Source organism: Triticum dicoccoides, chromosome 4A, assembly GCF_002162155.2.
Source record: "Triticum dicoccoides isolate Atlit2015 ecotype Zavitan chromosome 4A, WEW_v2.0, whole genome shotgun sequence".
Taxonomy (NCBI): domain Eukaryota; kingdom Viridiplantae; phylum Streptophyta; class Magnoliopsida; order Poales; family Poaceae; genus Triticum; species Triticum dicoccoides.
In genome coordinates this window covers 703,726,765-703,739,006 of record NC_041386.1, presented here as the reverse complement: position 1 = coordinate 703,739,006, position 12,242 = coordinate 703,726,765, and the positions used below count along the sequence as shown (strand labels likewise).

Below are 12,242 nucleotides of genomic sequence, written 5' to 3'. Positions count from 1 at the left end.
CTTCGGCGTCGACCTGGGCATGGTGGAAAACGAAGCCGCGATGCCCCACAAAGCGCTGCAGGTTGGCCGTCAGGGGTGTCTGGTTCCCGTCCCCGCGGCCCCGACCGGAACAGAAGAGGGCCTGGTGGAGCGGTCCGGCGGTGTAGTCCAGCACGCGCGTCGGTCGTATAGGTGGCGGCATCGACGGTGATGCGAACGGTGTAGGCATTGGGGGCGCGGATGAAGTGGCAAAGGCATATGGCGACGGGGTTGGAGTCCATGGCGGAGTTGATCGAGGAAGAAGATGGATGTCATGTGGCCCCAAATTGTCAGGAGAATTGTGTAATCCCGGGCGGGATCGTGTGCTTCCCGACGCGACAAACAAATATAAGGCAAAGAATGCCCGGGATTCATAAATACAAGGTGCTCATTTCAGGGATCAGGAGGTTAGGGTTCGATTTAGACTTCTAATACGAATTGAAGGTTTATTTTAAACTTTTTCCAATTAAATAAGGTATAATTTGAATCTGCAATGCTTAGTGTTACCTAATGGTACGGTTGGTTTGCCCATCCATATGTGGCAACACGGTACCGCATAGGCGTGCTAAGGGCATGTATGATAGCCTTATCTTAGATGTGTCAGAGAGAATAATTAATTTTTTTGGAAGGGTCACAAATAATAAATATTGAGGTGGAGAAGAACAAAAAAAAAACTTGCTCTTAGTTGATCTTTGAATTCATGTTTGTCATGGCTTGTGCGGGTACGCTTTGTAGTAGGTGTCTCTTTGGAATGATCATTGGTCCATTCACATGAAAAAAAAGGGAGAAAATATCATTGACCGAGGCGTGTGTTGCATGTGCACGCTTATTAGTTACTGAAATGACCGAACCAATTCAGAGGAGTCGCAACTTAAAAAGGATGCCTCGGGCGCTTGAATCAATTGTACGTTTCCAGATGAGCGCACTGCAGGTTCCTCGTCTAGGTTACCAAGTTCTAGTAGATTCAAAAGCTGATCACAATACACTCGACCCTGCTTGAGGCCTCCATCAGCTGCAGCACAAGTGGGCATTTCACCGACAGTGAGCTCGCCGACGTTGTCATCAGGTCGCCAAACTTATACCGCACGGTGCCAACGACCCACAGGTCCACGGGGAAGACACCCGTTCCACTTCCTGTCGCATTATCGAAGTATCCGGCGGAGCTCCCTTGGAGCATGGCTCGCACCGCGTCGGTCCGCCGGACGCCCTGGAACGACAGTGGCAAGGCGGCACGGCCGAACCGCTCTTCCTGGTAGAATCCCTCCACCTGCAGCCGGTCGTAGTAGATGGATACCCGTTTGTTCGGGTTCGAGACGGACACACCGGCTGTGAGGTTGAAGGTCAGCACCGGGGGGCTTGTCGTCGAGTTCACGTTGAAGCGCCATAGTGTGGCCGAGTCCACGGCGATCAGGATCGTCCGGGGACGGTAGATGAGCCAGATGAGGAGAGAGAGGGCGCCTACGAAAGTGCAGATGCCGATGAAGACTCTCACCAGGATGCGGAATGTGGTCAAACGGCGGCGTGAGGGAGCTGGGCGGACGATGACACGTAAAATGTACATGGCTAGAGGGAGACGAGGGGACCTGACATGAAGGAATTAACAGATATAGTGGATGCCCTTGTTCAAAGCTGATCCCATCGATGTGGTGAGATGCCGAGACAAAAACTGACGAAACCTTCAAGGCTGGTAGCGGCAATAAACGACCAGATATGATTAAGAAATACAGGCACGGCAACCCTGGACGGTGGAAACAATTAACGAAGCAAACAAGAAGAAATGAAGATTGCAGATTTGCAAATGCAAACAAAGTACAACTTTGCAAATAAAAATCTCTTACTTGTATCGGAGGGATTTCAGTATTTGTTATTCCGTTTATCACTTGCGAATTGAGAACAATAAATAAAATGGATCAGTAAAAAATCAGAACAATATGAGTATCATCGATTTTTTTTTTGCGGGTTCAAAACTTGTATTACTCAGATAGTATCAGTACAATCCATCGCAACCAAATCTACCACATCCGGAGGAGCCGAACCAATCCAAGTCATGGTTCTACATTGAGCTCTACCAAAAGCAGCTAGACTATCGCTGGCCTTATTTTGCGACCGCGACACATGAGTAATACAAGATTGACGAAGAGTAAGAAGATATCTAATCTCCTTTAGCAGAAAAGCATAAGCAGAACGATCACAACCATCACATGTGATCATAGAAACCGCCACAAGAGAGTCCAATTCGACCGCAATAGGCAAATCTGACCGCTGCAAAGCATAGGAGATGCCCTCCATACAAGCACATAGTTCAGCCTCCAGAGCATCTCTACAGGAGAATAGAGCCCTGCACGCTGAGAAGATGATTTTGCCATCCGAGTCTCTCAGAATCATCCCTGCTCCGGCTTGTTCACTCGAGACAAAAGACCCATCTGTATTAAGTTTTACCCATCCATTCACCGGCCTAGACCACGTCGGCAGAGCAACCGCCGCTGCACTTGTATGCTTAGTGGCATTGTCCATAACGATCACCATCTTCCCTTTAGCAGGGTCACAATGTGCATTTGACTTTACTTTCAACAGGGACTCCATATAGCTTTGCAAGAACCTAATAGATATGTCCATTGGCGGAGCAGGCTTAGAGTGTACTAGCTCATTTCTTACGTACCAGCTTCTCCATAGGATCATCAACAACATGCAACGTTCCTGCTCACTCATACTAGCAAGGACATGTAGAAGCCATTCCTTGCCCGTCGGAAGGAAAGTCTCTATATTGGGCAGTCTCCAAATTTTTGCCATTGACTTGTACAGATCCCGGCCATATTGACACATCATGAAAGGATGAAAGTTCTCCTCTGTTGCAACTCCACAAACTGGGCATGTACTAGTAGTCTCAAGGCCGATTCTGCACTTATTTTTCCAGGTTGGTAGAGTGTCCGTTGCCAATCGCCATGCAAAATTTGCAATCGAAGTTGTAGCGCCGCAACTCCAAATGAACTTCCAGCATTCCCTGGCTCCCGTCGGCGCTGAGCTAGATGAGGGCACAGACCCGTGGTGCAGCTCCTTGAACGCCAGGCGGTAGCCGCTCCTAACTGTGAAGACTCCATGCTTCTCAGATGCCCATGCAAGGAAATCATCATCTAGTCTCGGAGAAGCCCTGATCTTCATAATCTCTTCAACAACAGTAGCAACGAAAAAGCGAGTGAGCAGATCAACCCTCCAAGATCCATTAACATTTAACAAGTCAGAGACAAAACGCGTACGGCACACGCCTTGCCGTGAGATGGGTCTGAAAGAGAAGGGCCGAGGGATCCAGTTGTCTCGCCACTCTTATGCTTCTACGGTTTCCAACACGCCATATTAACCCTTTCTTTAGTAAGTCTAGACCATGACTGATTGCTTGCCATGAGGAGGAGGCGTTACCCGTGAAAACAGTATCCTCAAGCTTGCCGTGTGGGTAGTATCTTGCTTTGAGAACTTGTGCACATAGGCTTTCTGGTCTGGATATTAAACGCCATGCTTGGCGAGCCAATAGTGCTTGATTGAACAAACGGAAATACCGAAAACCGAAACCACCTCTATCCTTGGGTTGTAGCAAATGATCCCAACCCTTCCAATGAACTTTCCTTTTACCTTTTTCCGATCCCCAATAGAAATTCCTTACCATCCTTGTGAGATCGTCGCACACCGAGTATGGCAGCTTGAACACGCCCATAATGTACGTTGGTAGCGACTGGGCTACTGAGTTTATCAGAACTTCTCTTCCTGGCTGGGCAAGGTGTCCATCACCCCACTGAACGAGTCTTTTAGTCAAACTAGTTTGAAGATTCTGAAACTTTCCTTTGGACATCTGGCCCTCCGGTGTGGGGAGGCCGAGGTATTTTTCCTCAAAGACCAAGCTGGTAACATTCAGCACAGCTCTGACTTCCTCCTGAACTGCCGCTGGACAAGCCTCACCAAAGAATATTTAACATTTGTTATAATTAAGGCTTTGACCTGTGGCTGAACCATACATATCTAGTGCTCCTTTTACACTCTCAGCTTGGTCTCCAGATGCCTCAAAAAACAGCATGGTGTCATCAGCAAATAACAAGTGGGATATACCTGGCGCCCTTCTGCAAACTCGAACTGGTGAGAGCGCTCCGGCTTGCACTTTATTTCTCAAAATTGCCGAGAGTCCATCAGCCACAAACAAAAATAGATACGGTGAAAGAGGGTCCCCCTGCCGAAGCCCTTGAGACGGTGCAAATGAATCCAAGAGAGTTCCATTAAGTTTGACAGAATACCTCACCGATGTGACACGCGTCATTATCCAGTCAATCCATCCATGAGAGAAACCCATCTTTTGCATCACCTGCTTCAAGTAAACCCAGTCCACCCTATCATAAGCTTTAGATAGATCGAGCTTGTAGGCGCAAAAGCATTTCATAGGATCCTTCTCTTGCTTAATGTAGTGGAGGCATTCGAAGGCCACCAAAGTGTTATCAGTTATCATCCTCCCAGGGATGAATGCACTCTGTTCCACTGATATTAAATCATCTAGGAGTGGACGCAAACGGTTCACCAGACACTTTGAGATGACCTTGTAAATCACGTTGCATAAGCTGATAGGCCAGTATTCAGATAACTTTGTAGGGTTAGCAATTTTTGCGATAAGAACAATGGAGGTAGAGTTTACTCCCTCCGGCATGATACCCGTACAAAAGAAATCTTTTACTGCTGTAATCACGCTATCTTTCACGGTGCTCCAATTCCTCTGGAAAAAACTGGCGGGGAACCCGTCTGGTCCCGGTGCCTTCAAGGGCCCAATTTGGAACATAGCGTCTGAAATTTCCTTATCGGAAAACGGGGCACAGAGCTTAACATTATCCTCTTCCGCCACCAACGGTTGCACTAAGTCAATCACAGGGGCTGCATCTAGTGATGTGTTTGCCGAAAACAATTTACAAAAATAATCCGTTGTAAGCTTCCCCATGGCAGCAAAGTCAGAGTGTACTACCCCAATACTATCCGTCAATTCTCGAATCTTATTCTTTCTTGCCCACCAGATGGCCTTGCTCTGAAAAAACTTTGTGTTCCGGTTGCCCTCCTTGAGCCAAGATATTCTTGACCTTTGGAGCCACATCATCTCCTCCTGGTACAATAGATCGTTCATCTTATCCGTGATTGTTCTTATATCTTGCCTGTCCCCATTCATATTCATAAGCTCCTCTAGCTGAGTTCGAGACTTAGCAACCTCCCTCTTAATGTTGCCAAATTTTCTGCTCCATGAACCGAGGCATATCATGGTTTTTGATAGAGCGTCTCTCAACTGTCCCAAATTCTGCACCACACCTATTGCAGCCCATGCATCTTTTATGACTTCAGGTAGTGCAGAATCTGTTTCCCAAAAAACTTCATACCTTCTACTCTTTGCACTTTTAGGTCCTGGATCAACCTCACCCTTTAGGAGTAGCATAACATGATCTGAGCATGGTGAAACAACATGCTCAACAGAAACATAAGCAAACATATTTCTCCACGAGCTTGTAGCAACAGCCCGATCCAACCGAACTCTCACATTACCCATACCACTTCGCCTGTTATCATACGTGAACGGAACTCCAGAGAAACCAAGGTCCACCAGCTCGCAAGTTTTAAGTACATCTCGAAAAGCTAGCATCTGAGCCGTCACCCTAGGAGTGGCCGACAGATGCTTGAAGTCCCACATCGCTTCATTGAAATCGCCGATTACAAGCCAAGGCAAGTCACTTACAATTTTCAGATTCTGAAGCTTTGCCCACATTAGGTGCCTGTTCTCGACACGGGATTCACCATAGACGAAAGTTATACGGCATTGACTTGCACCTTCCTGAAGCCGAACTAGAGCATCAATATGACGCTCATCTTTGTCAACTATCTCAACAACACAATTCTCATGCCAATAAACAGCATGAACTAGAGCATCATCGATTTGTAGTATGGATGGTAAGTCGCGCTCTGCTGCCCCTGCAATAGTTGCGCTTGACACTACAGGAAAATCATCTAAAACCGATTATTCAAAATACTCGAGGATGGGCGACCTCGGCTTATAGTAAGCCGAGTGTTGCATCCGGCTAGGACATATCTTATTTAATACCGGCTTATAGGATGTGGTAAGACGAGATCTTATTCATGGGTGCTCGTCTCGCTTGTAAGTTGAGTGTAAAACAGAGGGTCTCGGCAACATAGAGCCACATGATGTCCGCCTGACTTAACGGTCGTTCGACACGTGGCACCTCTATAAGCCAAGTGAAACGATCTCATGTCGCCACGTGTCCAGTATAAGCCGAATGTCTATAAGTTACGCACGGTCTATAGGTAAGCTGAGAGCCTTGCCGGCCACTCGACTTACATGTATAATTCAAGTTCTCTGCTCGGCGTCCACCTAGTGTCCGGAGTAATCAACTGCAGCAATCTGTCCACCTACGCAAGTGCATGTCAGTGTGTGCACGGCATATATTAAGCCGAGAGCTTTTCTTAAACGGGGCAGTGTCATTTGGTGCCGGGAGTTCACATGATTTGACATGTGGCACTTAAGCCAAGATCCACACTCGGCTTACCCACGTAGCGCGAGAAATGTCATACTCCCTCTCTCTCAGTTTACAGGGTGTGCGCGTACCCTAGGTCGTCAATTTGACCAAGCTAGTACAACTCATATATTACAAAAAATATACCAATATAAACTTCAGATGTTTTATTTTCAAACGCTATAATTTTTGTATTATATAGTTTATATTAGGATGATAAAATTAGCAACCTAGGTATACACGTAGGACTTGTAAACTGAAACGGAGGGAGTAAGAGAAGTGGGAACCAACAGACCTGTTATAGTCACATGTAAGTACTACTCCCTCCGTTCCTAAATATTTGTCTTTTTAGAGATTTCCTATGGACTATCACATATAAATGTATATAGACATATTTTAGAGTGTAGATTCACTCATTTTGCTCCGTATGTAGTTACTTATTGAAATCTTTAGAAAGACAAATAGTTAGGAACTGAGGAAGTATACGCTACTTATAACCATACCCGTGACACTAATTAAGGACTAAAGGAATAAATTTAATCCTGGGCACGACTACCTTTGGCAATAAGCGTCATTCACATGCATCCTCAGCAGCTTGGAAAAACGGATTAGCTGTATGCATGTGTATGTTTCAGCCAAAAGTATTGGCCGGAAGCAATCAATCATTATCACTTCCAACAGTGTACATGGGCGAGACGTGAGTCGGGGCGAGGGGCACGCAACCAGGCCGTGGAAGACAAGGCGACCATAGACAAGAAACAATTTGACAACCTCCAATTCTATCCTGATATTGTGCAGTGCGTGTGTTCTCGTTATTCACGTGTCTTGGGCAGCACATACAAAGTACAAAATCTGTTTTGGTAGATCCAAGATATCATGATAGTGTGACAGTAGTTACCTGTAATTAGTTGTCTTGCATCTATGTACCACCCAAGCTCCAAACTCAAAGATGTTCACAATAAGTCATATGTGACACGAGTATGCCTACAAACAATTATCAGTATAAAGTTGAAAAAACTGTTGGATGACGTACTCTTGTCTCGACAAGTAAAGTGTTCGGCGAGTGGAACTAAAGTTGGAAGATGTATATGTTGAGTCAGCAAATTAATCCCAGATTATCGAGATTTGATATGGTTCTTTCTCTTCACGCTTGGGCGGCTCGTGGTTCTACCTTTTCGAAGATTCGGTTTTGGTAGTAGCATTCTAGGTAATTAACCCCTCCTCTCTTTTTCTAAAGAATAATCTCGTCCTCAGTCATCCATGGATTCAATATCAACAGGTGGAAAATTGATGCATAAATTATTTTACCACTGGCGAAATCAGAATGAAGTGGAAGGAAATTTAGAAAAATGCAATCACTGCATATAATGTGCCTTGTATTAGCACCTAGAAAATACATTCCTTGTATTAGATTTATTCTTTTTTTGTAACCCATATAAACCCCAACATATATAAATATACACTTTAGGAATTCCTACTGTTAGCCCAAAAAATGTAATTGTACCCCAGCAATAGTTATCCACGTAGTGGGAAAGGTGGTTATGGATGGATGCTTTTCGACATTGTGAATGTTGAGCCAAAATCCGTCGAGAGAAACTTAAGTTGAGATATGCAGATGCAAAGTTTAGCAACTCCAGGTTGTTCCTTTATAGGACCCTATTTCGGTAAATGTGCATCGGTCACCAACACAAAATTAAGCTTCTCCTATTTTACTTTTCTAAAAATACCCACCCGCCCCCTCCCTTCCTCAATCTACTATCGAAACACGACAAAGTGACATCTAAATGTTTTGTGGAAGTTAGGATATTTATCGTGTGACGACTATAAAATGGGAGGGGGAGGGGGAGGGGGGGCGGCCGGAAGAGGTGCAGATCTCACATGACAACTTACTACTAGTAAGTTAACCAAACATCGTAGGTGTGCTCTCAGCGAATTTCCGATGAGAGTCGTGTCCGCCAGAGCTGAGGTATTATTTGTTCTAGCATCATACTCCACTGAATCTTTCTACAAAGGTTCAGTAAGGTAATGGTATAATTAAATTAGTTCACATATTTGATCTTATGCCATTGAGCAGCTAATTTTGTGACTAAGTGCTCAACCTTGCAATATGAACCTATGTAGCTCGCAATGCTCAAGGTCTAGTCATGATTTTAATGTGTGTTGCAATTCCTTGATGACGGGGTTTGTGTTTTACTATAGGGTGCAGGATTCGGTTGGTTCGGAATTAGTTATCCACATAATAGAAATTGTTAGTGTTAAATTTTAGATGCACTAAGGAACTATCTCTTAAGTATTTTATTTGTTTGTAAGTGTTGTTATGCAGCTATACCGAACGAGAGAAACACTCAAATTACTGAAAAAATCCATTGGAAGAAGAAGTAGAGAAGGGTGTGAATATATTTAGTTGGCAATTTGAGTTAATGAGGGCAAATGAATTGTATGTGCTATCGGACCGGGATGAATGAAAATAGGCCTGTGATTCTTAAGAGGAAAAATAATACCAGATTTCCAAAAAGAAATATACACGGTAGGGAGAACTCCATATTGTTTTGCCTTAAAAGGATTATGAGTTTCTCCAAAAATGTAAAGAAGGGAATAATTATTTGAAGATTTGTGCAAAATCGTACATAAATGCACCGAGCATTTACGTGGTAATTATAAATTTGCGAGTTAAAACTAGCCATCTTAATCCAAATTAACTTGCTCATGAAACAATCTAGCTGCAATACTACAGAAAATTGAAATTCATATTGCATAGCTTTGAAAAAGTTAACATAAGTACTCTTCAAAAGACCACATCATCCAATGCAAAACCTTTCAATATTGTAATTTCGAACTAAGGTTGTATCTATGTAATGCAGCAATATCACAGGAATTTGGGAGGAAACAGTTCAATCTTTGCTTGTAGTGAATTGCATGGAGGAGATGACGCTTGCGACCTAATGGTGTTAATATTTCCATATATACCAAGGTACAAAGTAGGATAAATTCTTCCACAAAAGCAAAAGGTTTTGGATGTGCTCTCCCAGCACTATATAAACCCTACACTCCTCCTACTCCTCTACACATAGGGAAGTTGAATCCTCTCAAAGACAAACGAGCAAGCACCACCTTTTCTACCAGACCGTGCTTGCAATGGAAATTCCAGGGGCATCATCTAGGCGCTCGGTGGCCATGTCATCAGCCTCGCTGCTAAAGCAATTCAGGGGCGTAGCAAAGTCGCCAAAAGGGTGCCGCTACAACCCAGAGAGTACCGGCATCGGGATTGTCTCGGCTATTATGGAACCAACCACTGCATGCCTACGCATTGTCGGGCCTCATATCCACGCCAACGCGCGTGAGATCCTAGAGGTTACACTACCAAACCTCTGTTGGAGCAGTAGGCGGCCATTCCGAGCATCCATACTGTCGTGCGGTCTGTGCCGCAGCTGGATTGGTAGTGGCATCGTCTACATGTACAAGTAAGCAGTTGATTGTCAAGTCAGCACCTCCCCTTAGCATCCAAGAAACATTAATTATATTCTATGCATGCATGGCATGTTTCGTCTTTTTTGTGGCAGATGTGAGACTGGATTTTGTACCGAAGAATGTCTCGGCGATTATATCATGGAGCAATTGGAAAAACAGACACAAAGGGTGAGGTGGTGTGGAAGAAAAAAGGTGCCACCAATGGAGGACAAGGAATGCGATCAAAGCTGCATTTTCTTCACCTGCGCTGGCAGCCTGTGATACACATACATGTATGTTTCAGAGACGTATGGGCTTACAAGGACTAGAATATATTTCTCACAACTGTATAACTTGGCGCTTTTGTAAGTAAAAGAATCTGATGGTTAGCAAATAGCAATACACTTTTGACGTGGTACGAGCGCATCTCTTCATTCACATGTAACGGGGCATGCATACCCTCGAGATAGTGTTACACCACACGTTGGATGCTAGCTATACAACACTCTCACGTATAGATTGTCACAACTAGCTTGACATGAAAGCTACTCTGTCTTGTACTTTTGGTAACTATGGAACAAAAGTTGTTTGGCTTGACAAGATCTGTTAGCTTGCTCGCTTCCAAGGTTTACATGCAAGACATGCATGGTCCCAGCTGCATAAAACACATCCAAAATATGCTCGGAACCATGGTTCTAATGTGTGTGTGTTTTTGTGTGTTGTAGAAGCTTGATGACAGGATTTGTCTTTTGCCATAGGGTATGTGCTTTCACGGGTTAGAAATTGACTACCCTCCTATTAACAATCCCTAGTATCAAATGATATATTTAGTAAGGAAATATATTTAAATAACTTTAATGGTATTATTCGTTATGGGGCTCTTCCCAAGGAAAGAAACACTATCAAATTGCTAAAAGTATCTTGTTGAAGAAGTAGAGAAGGGTGCGAATATATTTAGTAGGCATTTCAGTTAGCGCGTTAATGAACAATATGTGCCATGGGAGCGGAAGGACCAAAAATTGTCTAGTGATGTATAATGGAATACGAATACCAGGTTCCGTGACACTGATTTAGGTAAATGTGACACTAGGGAGACCATTGTTTGAATATATATTTTCATTGCAACACCATATATAAAATTCAATCTGCATTTACGTGGTTCTTATCAAATTGTTAGAAAGTTAAATTTAGCTTTCTTCATCCAGATTTACTTCCTCATACAACAATATTTTGATACTACTATCCAAACTTAATGTCATAATATATAGCTATTAAAATGTGACATAAGTTCTTTTTAAAAGATCATGTAATGTTTACTAGAATTCTCACACATAGTTCTACAATCCAGATAAAATATGTTTATATTTTATTTCGGACTAGGTCTTTTATCCGCAATGAGTGGAGATCTCATGGATTGGTGGAAACAGTTCAATCTTTGTATGAGCCGAGAAGAAATCTCGTGGATTGGTGGGAGGGACAATGTTTGTTAGGGGGTTCTCTATTGCTTCCATACCTGCGTGCCTCTTGCTCAACCTACTCCTGCGCTTGATCGATCTGTAGTGATGGCACAGTGTTAGAGTATATCTCCACTTCTAGCCTGGAGGAGCTGAGTTCGTACAAGCCTCATTGCAGAATTATTACGCAAGGGAAAGGTTGTCTCAAAATTCACTTCCCCAGACCCACTTGTGTGTGAGCTTTCAGCACCGGGTACGCCCTTTGTACAAATTAAGTGAGTCTGAAGTGAAAGAATGTCAAAGTTGAGCATTGTCCCTAAAAAAAGTACACTCTTGTTTTCCATTTTATCTTTGTGTTTTTGTCAGCTTCAGTTTTTGTGTGACTTGATTTCTTGTCCTTTGGTTAATGGATACCTTCGATATATGTGTGTATCTCTAATTCTGAAGTGTCTAGTGTATCAAAAGTAGACTATACTTGACAAATTAAAAAGCAGAGATGGAAATCCTTCAAGAAGAGTCTAAGCATTTTGTTATAAGAATCGATGGTTGTCCCCATATATATCCTATATGTTCTTCTGGAAGACCCCTTAAGGAATCTCCAACGCTGACCCACAAATTGTCTGCATACGTCCAAACCACGCGGTCCGAACGTGTTGTGCCGACCAACGAGGCATGTATCAGTCCACAGGACGGTCCGGACGCACTTCCCCCATAAATCGAAGACAAACATGTTGGAGGGGTGGCGGCTTCTGACCACCCTGGCCCACCAAAAACTCTCCTACCT

The 12,242-nt window shown here is 43.8% G+C and overlaps 1 protein-coding gene across 1 annotated transcript; it reads left to right on the top strand.

Annotated features, from left to right (window-relative positions):
- The first annotated feature begins 8,454 nt into the window (after nucleotides 1-8,454).
- On the top strand, nucleotides 8,455-10,543 carry LOC119289783. The gene is made up of 3 exons (XM_037569003.1): nucleotides 8,455-9,528; nucleotides 9,629-10,018; nucleotides 10,118-10,543. The coding sequence occupies exons 1-3, from the start codon at nucleotides 9,413-9,415 to the stop codon at nucleotides 10,284-10,286; spliced, it is 675 nt and encodes a 224-aa protein (XP_037424900.1). The 5' UTR covers nucleotides 8,455-9,412; the 3' UTR covers nucleotides 10,287-10,543.
- The last annotated feature ends 1,699 nt before the right edge of the window (nucleotides 10,544-12,242 follow it).

Coding starts and splice junctions, on each gene's coding strand:
- LOC119289783 (XM_037569003.1), top strand. CDS start 9,413: ATGCAGCAATATCACAGGAATTTGGGAGGAAACAGTTCAATCTTTGCT. Junction 9,529..9,628: donor ATATTTCCATATATACCAAG/GTACAAAGTAGG, acceptor CTCTACACATAG/GGAAGTTGAATCCTCTCAAA. Junction 10,019..10,117: donor GGCATCGTCTACATGTACAA/GTAAGCAGTTGA, acceptor TTTTTGTGGCAG/ATGTGAGACTGGATTTTGTA.